Below are 22,809 nucleotides of genomic sequence, written 5' to 3' on the forward strand. Positions count from 1 at the left end.
AATGTAGGGATACCTATCAGTTCATTCGTATCATCCACTGCTCACAGCTGGGCAATACTGGTGATAATAAAGGCATCAGGCCACTCCTACCACTGACTAAGTGCAAAAGAGGAAAAGTAAAATAATAGTTACATTATCCCAACCCTGCATCATATTGCTAGGCTGAACTCACACTTTGTAGTAAGCTGGCCTCTCCAATATAGTGCTACATTCCATCCCGAGTACAAGGTTGACTGATAAAGTACTCCCAAGGATCTTTACCTGCCAACAGTCTTTCACTGTGATGTATCATGACTTCTGCAATGTTTCGCTAGAAAGGAAATTCAGGCTAATGAACGATTTCAGAAACAGAACACAGTGCTCCATCCTGTTTCTGTAGCCATTCCTTTTCTAATGCACTACGATTCACACGTCACTTCTAAAATGACTGATCTGCTTTACAATGCACATGACAGTCACGGCTTCTAAAGTTGCAGCTTGCGACATCTGCACACGGTCGCCAACAGTCTGAAAAAGATGCAAAGATGCTGGCGAAAAGTTTTCAATTGCTTGTAAACTTTATTCGGATGGCACAATATAAAAAATAACGAAACAGTAGGTACAGCCGTCATGATTTTCAGTATGCTTCCCAGCTGCCTCAACACCGAGCCTTGTGCCTTTCTGCACATTTAGTGCCTTCTCTGTACAGCTCTTTACAAAATATCTAACGAAAACAAGACATAGATGGCATTGTTTGACGGTAATGTCATCCATAATTGACGTCGTTTGCTTCATGTCTCGGCAGGATATTCGAGGAAATTCATAAACATTCACTGTACACAGTGAAACATATCACCCGTTCACATGATTCCTATATATGTTGCCTATTGTCAAGAAAACTGAAGTGCAAGGGCAGAAACGACAAAATTCAGCTCTCCAATGGAATGTGAACCAAAACATACGCAACGCATTAAAAATAAAGATATTAACAATATAACTAAATCAACATTGTGGCTCGATTTTCTCCGCATAGACGGCATAGAAGGCTATTTTTGCAGCAATGCATCGATCGGGCATTGTACCACATGGTTCGGCCGCAGTAAAAAACCGAATGCTATTCTAAATACACGTCCAAAAGTTTCTTCTCTCCATGGCCTGGCTTCTGCTTTGTGTGTCTTTTCATGGCATCGATGCTCTATGGGAATGTTGGTCAGCATGGGCGGCTTCACAGGAGTTCTTGCCATTTTACGAAGGGGCCTGGCTCAGTACAGCTTCTTCTCAAACCTAGAAAAATGAGTAGGAACAGGAATGTCAAGTTGCAGAACTTTGTTTCATATTGCTGTGAAAATGTACACTAGTTCATGTAAATGTATGGCTGCCAAAAGGAAACTTCTGTACTGTTCTTTACAGCAGAAGCAGCGTCCCACTTGGTTTTTGCATTGAGTTCTTGCTCACTGCTATAGGTGCCTTTTTTTGTGGTAACCTTATGCGTAGCGCAAGCGTGGCAGAAAAATTGACCTTTTCTAATTACTTTTCCAAATTTGCTATGGCTATGCATGCTCGCAATGTAATTAGTGTACCCCTATCATTCACTGAAAGCTTCATGTGGGATCATTCCCTACCTGTGGCAAGTTGTTTTTTCACCAACTTTCAATTCCATTAACTTATTTCTTTATTTCAATTAGTAAGTACACATAATTTCCCCTGTGTTGTCCTTGGTTTCTGTTTGTTGGCTTCTTATGATATGATTAATAAAAATCGGGCCCCTCGTTTAACCCCCTTTATTCTCGTTCACTGCAATGCAGTAGTTTACTATTAATTTGGCTCTAGTGAATTCGATCCTGACTGAAGGTGCAGGCTGGAGTCCATAGCCAGAACGGCAGCACACAATGATTAAGTACTGTAAAGACCCAATTCTTATGTGCATCTTTTTTACAAGCAAACTGGTCCAAAAATTGCATTTCCAATTAGATATGAAACCAAAACCACGTTCGTGGTGTTTGCAACAGTCTGCAATCACAGTTAGTGTCATCACCAATTTCATCACAAGAGGTCAGCAGAACAAGTTTTCATGTAGGATGGCAAACCGCTGCTGTCATGCTTCGTCTATGAATGCTCATTCAGAAGATGGGTTATTTTACATACTAAGCTGGCGAAGTGATTAGTCTGGACATGGGCCACAATCCCATTTGCGACTACAGTGGTGTGGTTTGAGAAATGAGAACTATCAAGCACAATGCACCAAAAGGAAGGTACAATGACGCTGGTCCAGAGACTGCAATAAAAAGCTGTTCCAGGAATGACAACAATGGACATTAAGCGTAAACTAATTTCCATTCTGTGAAATTAAACTGTTTCACCTTGCTTCCGATCACCAGAATCTGAGGCATGCAGCATTTCCTGCGTTATAAAATTGGGTGCACGTTATATTTGGGTGAACAGTGTTTTCTATTACACCTATAAAAACTGGGTGGATGTTATACCCCGGTGAGGTGAGCAAATTTAGTGTCGCTTTGAGCGAGTGTGGTTTGGGGGCGAGCCATTTGCAGGAGTAGAGTGTACTAGAACATGGAGAGTGTCCGGAATGGCCGCTCTTTCAATGCATTCAACGTGAAGCCAAAGGACCGTAATGCCGTTGGGGGCGCTGCGATCGGTAGCACTCCCACAGCGTGGTGCAGAGGTAGAATGTCTGCTTCCCACGCAAAAGACCGGTGTTCGAATTTCAGCAAGGGGTAGTGTTTCTCTTTTCTTCTTTTTAAATACTTCATGCTTTGATGTTTCTATTCTTTATACTGCTGCTTAATACTTGATTTCGTTGCTATGGAACGCAACAAAGAGTGAACCATAGCATCGAGGAATAACAACAAAATTAAATGTTTTAAGATTAAATTTTTGCAGCGCCACCCAACGGGAATGAACAAAACTATCCCAACCAAAGCATGGCCTCCGAAACTATGACGCATACACAAGCCTGCCTACGCCGGCTCAACAGGCTTCGCTTGCTTTGCCGGCTGTGCTTTCCGAAGCCATCAATGCAAAACCAAACGGGCTGTAGTAACCGACATTCGGTGACCGCAAAACGACGCATGTTATTATTATTTAGCAATTAATAATTAGTGCAGCTTAATATTTCTATTCAGTGAACCGATAAGAGGTTCCCACTGCTAAGGAACAGCACACAGAGAAGATTTCTGCAAGGCTATAGCCAAGGTTAACTGCACTTGCAGCACCACAAACACTACACATGCACAAATTGAAAAATGTGCACTCGTGAAGAAAGAAAAACAAATCGCATTCAAAAGAATCTAAAAGGAAAAAAAGAAACAACCGGAAAGGGAAAGGTTACTTACGAGTACAAGCCATGCACTCCACCCTCAGCCTGAGCAGAGACTGATCTCTTCTCAAACTTGATGTCACCCGAGTACATGTTTGTCCTGCGATGAAATTATACGAGCAAATTAACAGCCGTGGAAGCAACAGCCTAATGCTTTCATGAAGAGCCACAATACGACAAGCACGAAAGCATAGAGATTTATTAACAAGGAGGCTCCCACATTTCATCACCTGCTCCCTAAGAGCCCTAAAACAAGCACGAATGGCTTTCTTGTTCGCAGCTGCCAGCAGCAACATTTAAATTGTCAAGAACTCTCGCGTGCCATCGAATTCCGAGACATATGTGGGCATGTGCAGCTACTCAAAGTTTTCAAATCGCTGTAGCTGTGAAAGACAACTTGCTGTGCAAATGCAATAAATGGATTGAAGGGGCACATTTCTGTGCGCAATATATGCTATGCATCTTTCCCATAGAGAGACACACAGGTTGCAACTAAATTTCCATATCTGTACGATTATTTGACCATGATCATAATGTTAAACTTTTAGAGGCTTAGAGACAAAGAATAACACAACCTGATGCTATGTAGAGTAACCACAGCCAAGGGCATAGGTAGGCGCACTGATAGGTAAGCTGGCTTGGACATTTACCCTCCTGGAAAGTGCAGGGTCCAAGGGTGCATTAAAGCTGCTACAAACTTCGGCTATTGATGGCAGGCGAGTTGGAGGTTTTAGAGAAAATTGGTACCATACACCATGGTGCACTTAAACCTAATGCCGAGAGCTTGCGGGTGAAACCTAAGAACTGGATTTCAGGCATGTGATCGTGTGTGTTGTCAGGCGTGTCACCATGGTGGAACTTTGATGTTTGGCTGTTTACTTTGTCTAGTGTTTTGCCATTGAACACAAACATTGCATGAGAAATGATACTTAAGTTATCTACAGGCAGAGCTTTACTACATATATATAAGTACAGGATAATCCAACAGAAGTAAATGTTTAATATTTCGAGTAGTGTAGACCATAGCAAGATGAGGTTTTCACAAATATGCAGAAAAATATGGTATTTTAGAACAAAAGGTCTCATAACCAGAGTAAATAAAATCGTTGCTCAGAGGTGGCACTGTTGCAGCCAAATTACACAGGTAACTAGAATATAGAGGAGGTTTAAAAAAAATACATATATAAAGAAGAGATAAGGAAAATGCTAGACTGCGATAGATAGCTGTAAAACCTGATTAGATCAAGCAGGCTAGGCAAACACTACCACGTTTCAAAGGGGATGCCAATAAAAATCATGAAGTGACACCTGTCAGTGACAAATGTGAGTACTCTGGCCACAAGATTTCCTGTTATTTAAAGAAATGTTTTATGTTTTCCCACACATTTATGTGAAAACTGCATCTCGCTATGGCCTATACTCTTCGAATAACTAAATTTTTACTTTTTTTGTACCCCTATCAAGAGTTTCCATTGTAGTGAATCAGCTCATTTGGGGCTCATGGAATACTCACTTGAGCACTTCCAGGCTGCGAGTGCCAATGTCCTGGCAGCCAAACCTGATGCCAGTGATGAGGTACGGCACGTAGCGGTGGATTGATCCTTTGTCAACAATGGTGCCTGTCACTCCCTGTGCCACCCGGACCTTGTCCTGTTCGCTGAAGAGGCAAAGGACTCATTACTGCATCTTCCTACGAGTATGCCTCATTGTAGCTCGGCAAGAAAGGAATCTCTCCAATGCGGCTGAGGGCCATGGCAAGTAGAAAGCAGTGTGCCATGTCTGAAAGTTGCTGCAGGAAGCTGCATGCCTGCCAACTTGCAGTTCTCAATGATGACTATAGTAGGCGACAACCTAAGACTGCAGCGACAAACATACTGCTGTACAACTCAAAAGAGCATTTGTACAGATGTGCCAGCCAACCATGTTTGCTCGTTTTCTTTGATGTCATGGCAGAGACAGACATCCTTAAATCTTGGCATTTGTCAGGCACTTGTTTTGGAGTGCAGAGGCACAGCGTGCAAGTGCACTGTGGTTTTGTGGGCGGAGCCTGCACTGAATTAGGTAACCAAGAATACACGTTACAACTTAACCCTGTATCTCCTCCAGCTGCCACCAACTACATACTAGCTACCTATGAAATTGCCAAGCGACCGAACTTGAGCCAGTCAAGAATATTTCATCACATATTAAAGAATATGAAACTTGCGCTCGTTCATTCGCACACTCAACTTCACAATGCACACAATTGTTCGGAAATGCCCGTCTTTCATGGCAATCAGTTAATTCTTCTCAAAGCCAGCCAATAACTGGAAACATATGGACCCCGTTCAACAAGCTTGGGGAGAGAGGGGGCATTGTCTTCCTTGCCTTCCCTCTGAGCACACAGCTACGAGTACAGTGCAACAATTGACTAACCTTTGATGGTATCGGTTCAGGCTGCCACTGTCCTTGGCACTGTCCATTGCATCAAGGGATCCCATGCCACGGTACTTCTTGAGACGCACCCCATTGGAGAAGAAGTACTCACCGGGGGCCTCAGTTGTGCCCGCCAGCATGGAACCCATCATGACTGCAGCAAATGTGCCATCAAATCAGTGATCTGATCAGAGAGCATTGCAAACAATGTTGAGAATTTGCTAACTGCAAGTAACATCGCTGACTGTTGCGAGCACTTGCAAATGTTAGTCTGTTAGACAATCCCCATTTCATTTTCACTTCTTTCCACCTTTCTTCATTGGCTCAGATGCCACCACAGTCGCTCAGATCAATGAATGATAAGAGCAACTACAGCCCCAGAAAACTCTTGGATGTAAATTGGGAACAATGCACAAAAAGCTACGCTCAACACTTTTGCAGCACAGCAAACCAGCAAGCATGTTGCGGTAATTAGCTGCTAGTTAAGAGCAAAGAATAAATGGAACATTCTAGAGGCACTGAAAGCCATTCAACAAGAAAAAGAAGCTGTAATAGCCAGTCATAAAGACAAGCATTTAGTTTATTATAGTCATAAAACTTCACAACACCATGGGAGAGCCTGGTACAGATCACCAAGTGATGTCTTCCATTCAACACAAAGATAAAATTTTTGGTATAATCACCCATCAAAGACTGAACAAAATGCCCTTGTCCTTTCACATTCACTAAAGAGCAATGACAATATTATAAGCACCACAAGCTCACCAGTGGAAGCACCCAGGGCCAAGGCCTTGATGATGTGGCCCACAGAGCTGACACCGCCATCCGCAACCACAGGTACGCCAAACCTCCTTGCGTACTCTGCCACCTTGTACACCGCTGTAGCCTGTGGTCTTCCACACGCCATCACTGTAGAAAAGACCATGCTCAGCCTCATTTCCCGTGCACAGCAGGGGACACTCAAATAGCAGCATAAATTTTCCGTAGGAAACCTCACTTTGAGATTCACACTGATCACTGCTTTTGTGCTGCGTAAAACTATAGACCTGTTAACTGGGCGGAGAGAGTACCTCCCCACCTGGAATGTGCACTCGAGTACAAAGGCACATGCTGTGGTATCCACAGTGCCTTTTAATGGGAGTTAGCACGGGCACACAACAGCCCAGAGTGTATTATAGCAACACCTAGTGGGCTCTCACTGGAAAGGTCTACACCACGGTATAAAAAGGCAGTATGATGTTATCTATACTCTCTCACCAACTCTGTGCAGTGAATGCTATTACTTGTGTAAGCCTGTCAGTAACAAGAGTCAGCTGCATGTCTTGAGAAGGCTTGCCCATTGTCAGCCACTGATCAGAGATCACTGATGTGACCTATAGCTTTTGCTGCATTGCATGGAGTTTGCAAGGTGGAGTACAAAGGTGTGACCGGAGATATAGACTCACCTTCCTGGGTGATGCAGATGGAGCCGGAGCCCATGCCAACACGAAGACCGTCGACTCCAGCGTCAATGAGGTTCTTTGCCTGAGCAGATGTGACAACTGCGGAGTGTGTGAAAGTGTCAGCGAGCAAAGGAAAACAAGCTGCAAAAGACACTTCTTTGAACCCACATGCAGACAACACAACTTATTGACAAATATAACTGCCTAATCTAGTGAACCTGCTTTGATAAGAATGCACAATCCATAGGTCTCAAACAAGCCTGTGTGAATGCAGTATACAGTTTAAACTTGATCTAATGAATCCCGATTTTATGAAGTTCCCATTTTAACGAAGAAATTTGCATTCCTCGGCAGGTACCCACAGGGTTCAATGTTGTCATCAACCCAAATTAACGAAACTAACTTGTCTGAGCTCGATTTAACAAAGTTTTTCCTGAAATAAATGAGTAAAAGAAAGTGGTGAGTTCCTTCTAATTTTGACACCGACGGGTCTTTCTTTGAGCGTGCACTCTAAAGCTATCGCGCTAAAACATCTAGGCGGCATGGTCGTGGTCCTAGTTTTATTTTGACGAGGCTCCACACCGTACCCATGCGTGGAACAGCGGACTCAACACCACCTTGGTATGGCTGGCAGTGGTTGCTTTTGTTATTTCATGGTTTATGTGACAGATGGCTGGACTAGCAGCAAATACAATGCCGCCGTAGCTTTTGCATGTCGCTACGTTACAATTTTAGATTTCAAAGACCAAAAAATTCCTTTCTCGATTTTACGAACTTCCCAATTTACCTAATAATTCAAGTGTTGTCATCACTTAATTGAATAGAGTTTCGACTGTACTAACTACTACCCAGAAGCAACAAAACACAATACATGAAAGATAAATGTGGCTTAATGCATTCGTAAGCGCAGCGACAGGTCTTGGGTGGCTTACCATTACCGCCGATGATTTGTAGGTTTGGGTATTTGTTCTTGATGTACTTCACCATGGTGATCTGGTAGATGGAGTTGCCTTGTGAAGAGTCCTGCATAAACAATGAAAACAGTGCTGCCCTTACAACCCTACTCAGCCACCAGAGATAAGGTTCATTAAGAAAAGTGTTGGTGAACCTTTGTTGCTTTCAAAACATATTTGATGAACAAAAAAAATTACAGAGAGAAAAAAATTAATTCACTGGGCTGCAAAATATAATGCTGCAAGGAATGGAGTAAGAAATTTGACCTTGTGCATTGTTTGCACAGTGCAACATCACTAGTGTTAACCAGTTAATTCAAAAATGCAGACAAGGACATAACCAAGATCTAGTCCACTTTTTCAGCTGTTCACTAAAATAAATCACCAATCAGCCTGACCAGTCACTCGAATAAATTTCATTCTTCTAAGCCTGCCCTCATCTTGCTATGAAAGCATGACAACAGACAACGGCTAGACAATCACACATGTGTGTCCATGTCTGCCAAGCACTAACCAACACGACGACGTCCACCCCAGCTTGGACTAGGAGATCCAGTCGGTGCTTGTCAGCCTCCCGGGTGCCAATCGCTGCACCCACCAGCAACTGCTTGTTTTCGTCCTTGGAGGCCAGCGGGTAGCTTCGACTCTTCTTCAAGTCCGTGCGTGCAATCAGTGACACCAGCTCGCCCTGCTGGTTCACCAAGGGAAGCTTGCCTACACATAGCGAGAGGTGAAAGCATAAATGTGCGATCCACAGCAGTGCAAGAAAAACTGCGGCTGAACACTCGTGAATTCACAATGAAAGTTTTGTAGCATTTACAGCCAGGGAATACGAACGTGCATTTTCAAGGATTTTGTGCAGTGCTACGGGCTGACCTTCAGCAATTGCAACAACAAGCTAAATTTGCAGCTGTAAGACTTGAATGAGTACTGTTAGTACGCAAGACAAACTTTTGAACCAAAGCAGGTGGCATACATGAAGGTGTCAAATGATGTTTACGGAGATGAACCTGTGTGAAACATTTTTAAATGAAATGTCTGGTACAATTACAGAGCAGTCACAGGCAAAAGGTGAATTCATTCAAATAATGGCACAACAACTCAGTGTTGAAATTCTTCCCATGATGCTTGCTCTAATGTAAAGTACTTTAGAGCAACATTTATTTCAGTGCTTCTAGAGAGGTCCAGTAATGCTGTGACATACATTTTGTTCAGTACACTAAAGCTGAGAATGTAGTGCATGCTTTGGGCATGAATAACAGTTTGCTTCTTCCTTAAAGATGCAGACACGAATGTATGCTGATCCCTTCGCTGAACATTAAAGAACCCCAGGCATTACAAGCTAACCCGCAGACCACCATTATTTATCAATCAGATTTAAGCTTCAACAGCCATGCATCATTGAGAATTAGTCCAGAAGCATGACCTCTCCTGTTGCAGGAGACTGCATAAGCACATATACTGGCTAGAAAATGCCAGCAACTAATATAAACATTGCAAAACTGCTCAGCAATTTAGACATTACTGGCATGCATGTCCCAAAAACTGTTCTGTATGTGATACAATGCACAAAGCACCACTACATTGGATTATTAAAAAAGGTGTCAAATCATCTGCCTAAACCTCCACTGAAGTTGATTGCCAGTAGCTCATGTTCTTCAAACATGCAAATGATGGTGGGCACGCCTGCAATGTAGCAAAAGCACCAGAAAATCATGCTCCACACCACCAGGGACTGCCTATTAACTCTTCACTGTGTGCCTTAATGTGAATGTTACACCTGGCTCCAGCAAAAATGGAGCCAGATGACCAAGAGTCTTGAATACATTGGTGCAAGAAAATATTTTCAAGCTCAATGCACCTTGGAATTAGTGAACACACATTGAATTTGTGTCATAAACAGATGCCTTGGCCATGACAAGTACTCCATGCATTTCACAATTCCCAAAGAAATCAACAAAGGGCTGAGAGAGCTCGAGTGATGACAAAGGCTGTGTGTTACAGCATATAGACAGCTAGGTCTGTTTACTTCTGTTTTGTAATTGACCAATGAATTAATGTTTCACAAACTGCCTGTATATTACGTTTGTGTAATGGCCAATTTTTTAAGTGGGACTGATGCATCTTTATTTGTGCCTTGTGCAGAGGGGAAATATATTAACGAGTTACCTTGTGAATAGATTAAATCTATCGGGCTGGCTAACACATTCATTGTAATCTATTGAAATGACAGCACATGGGAATTTCAGCATTGCGTCCTCATCAGAGCATGGGTTCCATTACTGAGGAAACAAGCTCATGATAGCAACAGACAGGCAAGTACGTCCAGCAGAAGTTTGAATTGAATTATGGGGCTTTACATGCTAAAACCACAATTTGATTATGAGGCACACCATGGGGCTCTTGCATTGCCCAGGGGGCGCTGCGAAAAAGGTGCTAAAAAGCACCCTCTGTGCTAAAATGGGTCGTACCAAGCTCGGTCGTCTGCTTCGGAAAGCACGTTTACAATATGGACCCGCCACTTTCGGTTGTGTTGTTTCATGGCCTGCAGCGAATATCGGGCGCCGAAGATTTTTTTCAGGGGTGGCACGCTGCGTAAAGGCAAGAAATTATGCAGTGCCGAATACGTGTACGCCGTTCAAGAATTAGGCGGCGAAGTTTTAGCACCGTGTCAAACGCAAGTGAAGCGAGTCGCGTACGAAGTGGAACTTCAGGCAAGGTTTGCACGCTAGCTGCTAGATTCAGGCGCACAAATGCGAGGAAATGCTTGCTATAAATGAATCCACAGCAGCGATAAGCAGGCATCATGTGTACGGAACTGCTCGAGCACACGACGGTACGCGCCGTGATGTACGAACTGCTCGAGCGCACGATCGTACGCGCCGCGACAGCAGCGGTCTTTCGACATGCCACGAAACGGCGGGCCTCCTGCAATCTTTATTGACTGCATGCCGCTAAACAAGTAGTTATGCCTGCGTTGTAGTAGCGGCCATCTGTCCCTTTTAGTAACTGGTAATAACTGATGCAATGCATATGAGCTCGCACGTACGTGCGAATCGCACTGCAGCGCGAGCTCGTGCGCTGCTCGCTTGATATAGCTTTTAATGACAGCGCTCGAACATCGATGTGCTGCAATCAATACTGCCTTGCTGCGCTGCCTCAACGTGCTGGCTTGAGATCAAGGATGAGCGCATTTAACTCTCTTAACCTGTGCTGCTCGTAGTGGAGTAGTGAATTGTCATCGAATGAGCCCGACCATTTGTGCTAATTTGCACACACCTGGTCACTTCACCACTTCGCATCGGTCGAATTGTTAATTGTCGCTGTGGCCTGGTCTGGAATCGTGAATTACCAGCCATGCCTGCTGCTATGTCGGTCTGCTGTCGGGACTGTAGGTGCAAAAACCGAACTTTAGAATGCAGATAATCAAGCAAGCTTCAGGACAGGCGAAGCAGTCAGCATGGCGCGAAGTTTCGCTTACTCAGCGCGACGAACTGCAGCTATGCAGCGCGCCTGACGCTCCCCTTCGTGAGGCCTTGAAGGAAAACGGCAGAATCTGATGTTGGGATTCAGGCCTTCTTGTTCGTGGCAGCCCACGACGCAGAAGTAATGACGGTAACGCCTTTTCGAGGCTGGGCTAGGTCTCTCCGGATCGGCGTCACCGATTCCTTCTGCTCCTAGCATTACGTCCCACGGCACACGGAGAGTCCGTTTTCGTTAAACTATAGGCTGCGGCGAGCTCGCAGTGTGCTCGGCGTGGTCTGTGAGAAGTGACGAGCCTTTTCGCACTCGCAACAGGGCAGAAAAAAGTGCGAATCGACGCAGAACTCGGCCTAGAAACGTGCTTCGCCACAGCCAGGGTTCAATACGACCCAAGCTGGTACGACCCAGATGTCGTTTCCCGCGCCGCCACCAGGCGCCGCTACCATACCTCAAACTCCAGCGCAAGACGCCCATAGTGGGTGATTCTGGATTAAATTTGACCACCAGGAGAACTTTAACGGGTCCCCAATGCATGGGACATGGGCGCTTTCGCATTTCGCCCCCCTCGAAATGCGGCCGCGACAGCCAGTATTTGATCCTGTGACATCATGCTTAGTAGCGCAAAACCATAGCCGCTAAGCCACCACGGCGAGTGACCCAGCAGAGGATACAGTGATGTCACTGATAGCAAGCAGTCTCCCTGGTACAGAGATTCCTTCATAATTCTATGATTACTCTATCACTAGTTAAATTTTTCTGGTATCACTCAGTTGACAATATCAAGTGGGACTTCAGCTTTTAGTACACAATCATGGAGATGCCCAACAAGCAGACCAAGAAAGTCGGCCTACTTGAATACTTGACATAAAAGACAACACAGTAAGCTTATTAACAAATGATCTTGCAATATGCTACTAGAAGCCTAGGACTTCGTCACCTTTCTTGCTCTTTTGAAGCAGTGAGTTAGCCTCTGTCAGGGTGACCTTTGAGGGTGCCACGACCAGGTCCTTTAGCGCGGTCATCACCTGAGGAAAATAGAGTGCAAAGCACATGTAATGTCAAGAACCGAGTCAAGCCTTATGTACAGTACGGCATCCCTTAAGTTAGCGCCTTCATTGACAGAATCACTGGATGCATCTGTGATGCACACATATTTAGAGTTAGTATATAATTTTGCCATGGGAAGCAGCTGCATTGAAACCACCGTGCAACTCTGCAGAAAGGCACTGGATTCCTACATATGATACTCTGGTACTATTCATCAAAAGAAATTCATTCCATCTTAATTTCAGCTATGATATCAGCTCTAAGTTCTTCTCTGGTTCATATTGGTGAAGCACAACATGTCTGTTCCCCTGTCCCGCCTTTCAGACTTTTGGAATATTTCATGAACAGAGGTTGTGCCATGGTGATGCTGGAATGCAGTATTGATGATGATGGGAAGAGACACATTTGCCATACTTTACGTGTGCTTGAATGCACTGTTCCAGGCGCAGTCTAATACACACACAATGATTATGAAAGGAAAAACTGTGAAATACTTATCAGCAAGAACTGCAGCAGTGTTCCCCTAAAATTATAGAGTTTCAGAATAGGGCCCCCAAACGTATTGGGGCCCCAATGAAATAGCACTGAAGCCACTGTGCATGCACAAGACACAAGTTGCGTTTGGGTTTTGCGTCAACGAACATGACGGCACCCATCGACGCAACGGTTCTAATACAGCACGAAACTGCGCTTGATTCGTGGTAATGCATGAAGTTTGGTTGGCTAGGAGAAGCGACTGTGGTTATTGCTTTCTCTCAAACAACATGTGTAATGAAGACTGAGCCATAAAACGCCACTGATTCAGATTTCGATTGTCGATTTAATGGCTCTCAGGCCTAACACGACTTGGCTGGTGAAGGCACATAAGTTGGTTGCTCAAAACTAAGCACAACAAATTGCTTGCTGCTAATATAATAACCTCTAAATTGTAATTAAACATGAAAACACAAAAGTCAAAGCTACACTTATCATAAAATGGTATACTTTATTTATATATTTATAGTAACTTTTTTTTGCCGCCACAGTCGCACTGCAAGTGCAAGATGCTATCCACAAATGCAAAGCCCTGTTCAAAAACTCTTCACTCCTGTGTGCCCCCATGCTAACACCCACAAAGCTCTTTGGGGCCCCAAACTGTTGGGGCCCCTATTCTAAAGTTCTCTATTACCCTGGTGGCAATTATTAGATTTGGAAAAAGGCACCAAAGCACCTTGGGGAACCAAAGAAATGGTGGGTCACTACCGTGCCAGTAAAGAACCAAGTGCAGCTGTCGCATTTTAGGCTCATGGGAACACAAACTCAAGAGTAGTGGAAGCTCTACAATTTTCTGGGCTGCATTTGGAATCAATGGAGCCTGGCAACCTACTGGTCTCTGTCCCTCTGCTTTAAGTTTGTAGTCTATCATACTGTGCACCAAGCTCACCAGTAAAACAGAATTTCATGTTTTTTCCTTCTCGCATTGATTACTGGCCTGGCATGTCAGATTTTAGATACAATTAATACTAGTATTCTGAGTGTCCCTAAATGTAGCAGGGACACACCACTGTCAGAACATGACATTACAACTAGTGAACTGAATTGCGTAATAATTAGGCTGAAAGTTGCTAATGCAAATCAGTAAGATCTACCATTCAATATTATAATCAACTGTACTTTACAGTGCTTTGCAGAATGTGCAGTAAGAAAAGCTGAATGAACTTATTCCATAAGTGCTGCTTCTCAAATGCAAAGCAATATGTAATCTCACCATACTCACGAACTAGCCCACAACAATGTAGCCAAAAGAGCATACTGAATATTGTCAACTGAGCAATTTCATTCCTTATTCCAAAACTAAGTGTTACTAAGGTACAACATGATAGAAAGGTTATAAACAGGGATAAGGTGCCTCAGAAAGGCTGGCCAACGTTTCGATAGGAGGACCTACCTTCATCAAAGGCGGCCTCACCTTTGTTGGCAGGTTAGTTTTAAAGAATTACGTACAATACACACAAAACTAACTTGCCGAGGATGATGAGGCCACTTTGGATGAAGATAGGTCCTCCTGTCGAAATGTTGGCCAGCCTTTGTGTGGCACTTTATCCCTGTTTATAACCTTTATACCACAGCGTGCTACTTCACTGTCAGCCCCATTCTCAATTTTGAACTAAGCTAAAACAGTAATTCAGCCTCACTGTGGAACCTATGCATAAGAAAAAGGCACCCCACCTCAGACAGGCGCTTGTTGTGGTCTTCGGGCGGGATAAAGTCGACGTCCCTGGAAGTGACCATGCCGACAAGTTTGCCACCAAGCTTCCCAGTATCCGTGATGGGGACACCAGCAAAGCCATGCGTCCTCTTCACCTCAAACACATCGGCTACACAGTTGTCGGGGCTTAGAACAACTGGGTCGTGGATGAAACCATGCTTGTATTTCTGCAAGGAATTGTGGTTCAACGAGAACAAATTCAAGCACTCAAACATGAGGGAAAGAAAAGACATTCATGACAAGACACGCTAAGCCAACGAAGTAGTACATAGTCATTTCACATCAGCTTCATATATAAGGTGGCGCAAGTGGTCATTAAAAACATGGCAAGAGATAGTATCTTATCTAGTGCAATAAACCTCCAGGTAAACTGACACAGGTGTGCAAAGTTATACTTTTAATTTACACTCTGTTATGCTGAAAGAATGCATTTGTCATTGTTATACAACTGGCCATGAAAGAGCAAGTTGTGACACTAGAAACACAGAACACCAATACGCTTCCTTTATGGGACCGACAAGAAAATATGCAAGCCCCGAATTGCTGTGTTCTTTACCATTAGTCTTTGCACAAAACAGTCACTGAGGTGTTTCCACATTAAATTACAGAAAAACTAGTCTTGCTCAACCCAACATTTGCCTCTGATGTACTTTCAAGTTCACAGATGACATCGAAGTCCAGGGCCTGCGTTTTCTAATGTTCCTATTCATTCTCAATTCTTTTCATATGTGGTGTGCTGAGAGGCCAATATCTGCAATAATGGTGGCGTCCAAGCCACGTCCCAAGCCATGTCAAGAGCTATTAACGAAGAACGAGGCAAATGGAGAATGAAATGTTGGGAGATGCTGCATACCTTCACTTTGTTCACCTCACTGGCCTGATGCTCTGGAGTACAGTTGTGGTGAATAATGCCGATGCCTCCGCACAGCTGCACAAACACAGGTTATTAACAGCAGGCCTATTACCGCAATGTTCACTCGGAAGTCACAAAGGGTCATTCAGTTACATAAAGGAATATAAGACAACAAATCATTACAGTTACAGTAGACTCCCATTAGGTAAATGTGGAGGAGCCAGGAAAACCAGTTTGTCTACACAGGAGTGTGGTTTAACAATAATGCCACTGCATGTATGGGAAGCTATCTAAAGGCCCCTAAACTGGTCAGCTCGTCAGGGAGTTTTGATAAAATTTGTTTTATAAACATGCTATCGCATTGACAAAGAACGATAAACATTCAGAAAACAGAAACACTTTTCCAGAAGCTGTCCAGGTTAAGTATGCCTAGCTAGTACTGATCTTAAGAACCGAAGAATAAAGAATGGTGTTCTAACAACAGCTCCAGCTGCATTTTTTTTTTTCAGCTCGCATGCACACAGTCCGAAGTGCACGAAATTGTTAATAGCTATGAACAGGGGCAGTTTCTCCACATTCACGGGCTCCAACATCAGACCGTAACGATGATTGTCTACTTCCACATATGAATGAGGCATGAATTGAGTTCTATTAATAGAATTCAAGGTTAATTTCACATACAATTTTCACATTATGCAGCATGTAAGCATGATTGCTGAACATGACTACTTTTCCAGTAGTACACAGGTCACACAAAGTTGGCTAACAGAAAATCCAACAACAAAGTTGATCAACAGAAAATCTAACAGAAAGTCAACTCTGTGGTCACATACCGCCATTGCGATGGCCATCTCCGACTCTGTGACCGTGTCCATTGGTGATGATACCAAGGGGGCTTGAAGAGTGATTTTTTTGGTGAGCTTGGATGTAAGTTCCTGTATGTGAAAGAAAAAACATCATGTTAGGTAAAGGTTGTCTAATTTTCAATTTCTGCCGCAGAAAGTGCTTCTACATAATTTCACAATGCCAAACCCGATATCGTCGTTTAATGCTCTATAGGTAAGCCTTGCCACAAAGCTATGGGTCCCAATGGTCATTACTCTCTCTCTCTCAAGAACTCTATGTATGGGTTAACGATGTTTTCAGAGCATGTGACCATGTCCTTGTAACAAACCAGATTTCAGTCCACAGAATACACCACCAAACAATTTTATGCTAAAAGAGTGTTTGTTATGCCTATTGTGCTGCAGTCTCCTACAGGACAGAAGCTTGCTCCAGTGATCTCAAGTTACACTCATATGAGTCAACCAAACCGATCCTGCAAATTTTATGATCACATAAGATAGGCAACTGTTTATCTGTAATATGCATCACATCCCAGGAACTGCGCAACTCAGTTCGTTCTAGATCTCAGCAAGAATACAACCTGCACGTTTACTTGCTACAATTATTTTCTTTTTCTGAAGACCACATCCTAGCATAACTGAATTTAAAATGCCTCTGTATAAAGCTAGCGTGATGAAGCAAGGGGAATTTGCTGATGCTACTAGACACCTACAGCCCATCTTGTCAATGCACACCATGGCTGTAAAGCACGAAAGTAAGGCTGAGGAGAAGTATGTTCACCCACAAATATCTTTACATCCTGTTCTGTGATTCAAAACCCAAGACACACATACTGAAACTGATATTAGTCAAAGTACAAACAAGGTCCCGAAACAACACTAGGCACTTGGTCGAATCAACACAACCTTTGCAAATCCATGCTTAACAACCCAAACTGTAATAATAAATATCATTCAACAGGTTATGCGGTTTCAAAGCTTTCATAATTCAATAACAACTCAAGGAGTGTGCGTAAAAGGCATCGGCTAGCAAGACACTCCAGTAGCAGTATTCTCCCAGGTTTAAAGGGCCTGTATTTTTCACATTTGTGTGGTGGAAATAGCCAGAGGACTGTGTAGAAATCTGGTATCATATGCAAATCCAGCTATGCATTTCTCTTATGGAATCTCAAGAAAAGCACTTCAAAGAGTCTTCACAGAAAGAGTGTTTGCTAGCTATGCACAGGAATTTGCGATATGAACAAGGCAAGCACAAAGTTTGTATCTACTTAAACCCCTGCTGTACCACTAAGTCCAGCTCATCATGGCAAGCTGCATAAATATTGTAAATATTGTCGCTGAGCTTGACATTTGTTAACAATACAAGGCACACCTCAAGGCCAAGTGCTGGATAAGCCCATCGTTTTGCACTGGTTGAACTTCCTTATACCACAGGACAACAGGTGTTCCAGTAGATAGATTTTTTGCATGTTTTTCAATGATGTTCCTGATGACTTGATAAAAGTGGCACGTATGGAGGCCAGGAAAATTGATTGAATCCTAGATGTTTTACTTATACACATGAAAAGAGTTGACAAACAAAACAGCATTAGAAATGTTAACTATAATCAAACAGGTATATATGCCTCCTATGTTAGATAGTATGAAGAAATAGAGCTTTAGAACCTGGTTGCACTTAGTTTGGCAACACTGTAGAATCTAGGGCAGCTTTTTGCAATGCCTGCATTCGTGACCAAAAACACTGTTTATCACGCAATGAAAGCCAAAAATACGAAAACATCACATTATCCAACATGACATTTAACTCCATTCATCATAGTCGTAACATATAATGAAGGGGATGTTGGAGATACAAACTACTTCCTCACAGAACACTTTTGGCAATACATCTTTATAACTGCACTATTTGTGTACAGCATTGCCTGATAAGGGAAAAATGCATTCTTGCTTTGCAATCGCAACAGCCAAGGTTAGCACTACACAAGTACAAAGCACAAGAAGTAGAACTAATGCAGCACTTACAACATCGTCAGCGTTGAAATCAATGTAGCCGGGAAGGATGAGGAAGTCGCTGAAATGAAAATGAGACGGTGTTGGTCAGAATAGTGAAGCGTCATGTCATTAGGAGGGTAGCTGCACAGTGCTAACATCACTGAAGAATAATTTGCATGAAAAACATAAAAACTGCAACAACACAGATAGGTGCATGCCTTCCTTCCTTTGGCAGGGTGAACTACTATTGCGTCACCAGAGAAAGTGCAGTATTTCCTAGTGCTTTAGTAGAGCACTACTTTGTTAGCAATAACTAACCAACATTTAACTTTTTTTTCACGCGAGTCCCTATGCGACCACATGTGGAAGCATTCTCAACTATGCTAGTCCTGGCAATCTGTGTTTACTATATTCACTTATTGAATGTATTGATTGTTCATTCATATGAAGTGGTTATGTGCATAAATTTTTTTTAATCAATATGTAATTAGTGTTCTTTAAGGAACAGAACTTCTAATACGTTTGATAGACTGCACTAGTTTCAGGAAACGTGCCCTTTTCATTCCTACACACTGTCACGAAAGGCCTTCAGGGACTTTCACCAAAGATTGTTGGAAACAAAGTTCTGGTTCTGATAGGCTATTGAGAATGAAATATGAGCAATATATAAGTGTTTAATCAACAAATGAAATATATGAAATATATGAGTGTCTAATCAACAAATGTTGACAGAGTAGAAGCTCAAGCTTGTTTGTCACTCTGCATAAGCATGAATTTTTTCACTGGTAAACAAGAAGCCCTTGTGGAAACAAGCATGCCCTCAAATGTACTACCAAGTCTTAGTAGGTAGTTGACAAAACCAGACAGCTCTACACCATAGGGGGTACTGTTGTTAGTGCTTGCAAAATTAATGCAGTGTATGTGACATGTGTCTATGTGCACTTTGTAGTTGCATCTATGAGCTGCCTTAACTATGTTTGTAAACTGACACAAAACTTGTATGTCATTCTGATGTCAATGCACCAGTAATGCTTTTCCATCATACTAACCAGCTTGCACATCATTTATCCTGAAGAACACATTGGTTCTGAACACAGCTTTCTGATACTGTCAACTACTTGAAAACAAGGACACTAGAAACTATAAAAAGCTACAATGATGCATCAACAAGATTAAAGAAAAAAAATGCACGACATAGCTTTGCGAAATTTCAAACGTCCAATGCAACTGAAACATGCTGCACTTCTCAGTGCTTTAGCGTAACGGTTTTACAAACGAAAACTCCGGCCACAGCCTCACCTGTGTCAACGCTTCGCATAGAGCAAAGAATGTCATAGTGCATGCCTCCTGCCACGAGTAAACAACTTGAGCAGCACTAGGTAAGGAGAAGAGCGGGTTTTCGTATTTTACAGGACAGTTAACTTCATTGATCTATATGCGAGTGTCACGCGGCTCTTCTAATCGCGACCGAGCCCGATCCGGATCAAAATTCTCGGTCGCGATTGGCTTCTTTGCTCAATCTGTGGAATGGAGCCAATCGCAGTCGAGAATTTCTATCCGGCGTTCTTGTTGTCCGTCTCTGCGCGTCCGTGTTTATTTGTGCGCTGGAACGATGTTTCACACGGCAAATTATCCTTGGCCGCGAAGTCTGTGAAACGACACGACTCGCAGCGCTAGGGCGATGTCGTTCTAGGCGGTGTGAAAAAAAAAAAAAAAAAAAAACCGAACATGTACATATATTTTTGGAGCTACAGCTGCGACACGGACAACTGTTGCGCGCGTAATTTTCGCATATAGTAGTACAACTGTCACGAGCGACACCTGAGGAATCCGCCACAGTGGCTGCCTCACTCGCGCAGGAAACGCGCGGTTTGAAACCGGGAGCCGGCTGACGCGGCACTCGGCAAAACGGGAGAAAACGCAAGTTTTACCGGGTCCGGTCGAGGTTCAAGGACCTTATTCAACGACGCGTATAAGGATGGCATTGAATGCAAGCAGAGAGAGCGAAAAGGAAACCGCCAACTGGGAATATTTTAGCATGCAGCACGTAGTTAAACAAGCAGACAGCGCTAATGCAGTGATCCGTTTTTTAAACGGCGGCGCTATACACCCCCCCCCCCCTCATTTTTTTTCTCTTGTTGCATAGCAACGCCCAAGTTTGGACGTTTGCTATTCTTCGTGCTCCTCAGGCGGCGATGACGCACAATATCCGCGTGAAGATGCAGAGCGGCTGGGAGCTTGTTAGCGCGGGCTCGATTACGATGAACCTTTTTGTGCTAGGTGAAGGTGCTCGATACGAAGAAACGGTGAGCACAGAATACAATAAAATAACGTGAAGACACGCGTAGTCATCATTAAAAAAATAAAGAAGAAAGGCTGCACGACAGTCCGAAGCGGTGTTTATGCCGGAGGCGAGACGTACTTGTAGGTGAGCCCGTCGCCGTGGCCGATTAGCTGCTGGGCGGTGAGGCCATCCTCGTGAAACGTCGCCTTCTCCGACATGGTCACTGGGGCTGCCGACGCCTGAATGTCCCAAAGTGGAGTGAGGAGCTTATCGGCCCAAGCAAGTTGTGAAAACGCACATGTGCCCGCATTCCCTCTCGCGGGAGTCGGCAGCCAACCATCGCCCCCTCCTGCGATGGCGCCACCGTAACATCATCTAGGTAAGAGCACGGTCAACGCGCCGAGAGCCTTGCGCGCGCAGTTGATTGGTTCCTAGATTGACGTCACAAAAGCTCGTGGTGCTTTGCGCGCGTAACCTGTTTGCGTCTCGTAGACGGGCGCGCTACCAGTTTGTACTGAAAGACACATGAGACAAGATACGTAAAATTATGTCAAGAACAAAGCAAGAAACATGATCAGCGTCTTCCTTTCACGCAGGAGTCAAGCATAATGGTGGTGATATGCCGTCTGTATTTGTGGTTCGATCGCGGCCGCGGCAGCCGCATTTCGATGGGGTCGAAATGCAAAAACACTCGTGCACTTAGATTTAGGTGCTCTTTAAAGAACCTCAACTAATCAAAATTAATCCAGAGTCCCCACTACGGCGTGCCTCAAAATCATATTGTGGTTGTGGCACGTAAAACCTCAGAATTGATTTTTTTCTTAAACTACGCGGTGGATACGTGTCCCGTGGCTGCAACTAGAAACTCGTGCAGTATAGACCGACTAACGACGAAAGCATGACTGACAAGGCTTTGTGGGTTCCAAGATGCAATAGTACTTTTTTAGTTTTCGCAATCCGCCCCGCTGGAATACGACCGCAGCGACTGGCAGAACGAATACGCTTGTCGCACAAAATGACACAAGGCTGTTTACGTACAACTGACACTTGTTGATCACATGCCGTGCGATAACTGCAGCTTTTAGTGGCCGCGAAATGAAGCACGAAAGGAAGCTAGCGCTTAAAGACGCACGTCGCTGCAACGAACTATGCGTGCATTGTTTTTCTAGAACCGAGAAAGTGAGACACCGGTTCCGGCCTTTCTAATCCAACCAACGCTGCCGACCCGTGAATGCTAATGCGCACTTCTCCATTCCTTTCTCTCTCTCTAAATTCCTGATTCTCCGAGAAAGAATCTTCCTGCCTTCTCGCCCTCCGGCGCTTTTTTGTTTTGTTTCTTTTAGCCAAGCTGCACGCCAGGAATTGTAATGAGGCGCACGTAGACGTTATACAGCACGTCGCGACGTGTAGGAGTGCGGCGCCGTTTACCTCGTCTCTTAAGTTGGGTAATAGCAGCTGCAGGCACTCGTCCCCTGCGAGCTGCTGATACGATAACGACTGCTTGCAGAGGCCACGTCTACGTCCCCGTCTCAAGATAACCGGACGTAGCATGGCGGTGCAGTGACGTTCACCCGGCCCGGTGCACTTGAATGACTTTATTGCAGCGGTTCATGCATTATCGCGCCAGCGTGCGCTCGTGCTAAACGTTTGCGTCGCACGCTGACAGCACGGATTCCCACCCCCTTATTTTTCTTTTTTTGCTTGTACCGCAATTCATGCAACCCATATTTGTGCATATTCAGCGCAGCGGCCGGGCTGGCTGCTTGCTTGAATTACGGTGCTTACACGGCGTCAGACTGGTATCGTATCAAAGCGCCACCATATCAACGAAAATGTATCGGCTTCTGACAATAAACAGAACACCGTATACCCACATGACTGCACCTTTCGGTATAAGAGAAGTGTTCGTCCTTTTCTTCGAGGTTGCACTTGGG

At 44.0% G+C, this 22,809-nt stretch overlaps 1 protein-coding gene across 1 annotated transcript; it reads right to left on the minus strand.

The window, feature by feature from the left end:
- Positions 1-538: 538 nt before the first annotated feature.
- Positions 539-21,220, minus strand: LOC126521899 (inosine-5'-monophosphate dehydrogenase 1-like). The gene is made up of 14 exons (XM_050170624.3): positions 21,014-21,220; positions 18,622-18,670; positions 16,588-16,689; positions 15,755-15,829; positions 14,862-15,068; positions 12,544-12,631; positions 8,638-8,837; positions 8,103-8,193; positions 7,174-7,269; positions 6,494-6,637; positions 5,729-5,882; positions 4,827-4,970; positions 3,330-3,413; positions 539-1,263 (listed from the first exon to the last, which is right to left on the minus strand). The coding sequence occupies exons 1-14, from the start codon at positions 21,091-21,093 to the stop codon at positions 1,242-1,244; spliced, it is 1,536 nt and encodes a 511-aa protein (XP_050026581.1). The 5' UTR covers positions 21,094-21,220; the 3' UTR covers positions 539-1,241.
- Between the last annotated feature and the right edge of the window lie 1,589 nt (positions 21,221-22,809).

Source organism: Dermacentor andersoni, chromosome 6 (assembly GCF_023375885.2).
Source record: "Dermacentor andersoni chromosome 6, qqDerAnde1_hic_scaffold, whole genome shotgun sequence".
Classification (NCBI taxonomy): Eukaryota; Metazoa; Arthropoda; class Arachnida; order Ixodida; family Ixodidae; genus Dermacentor; species Dermacentor andersoni.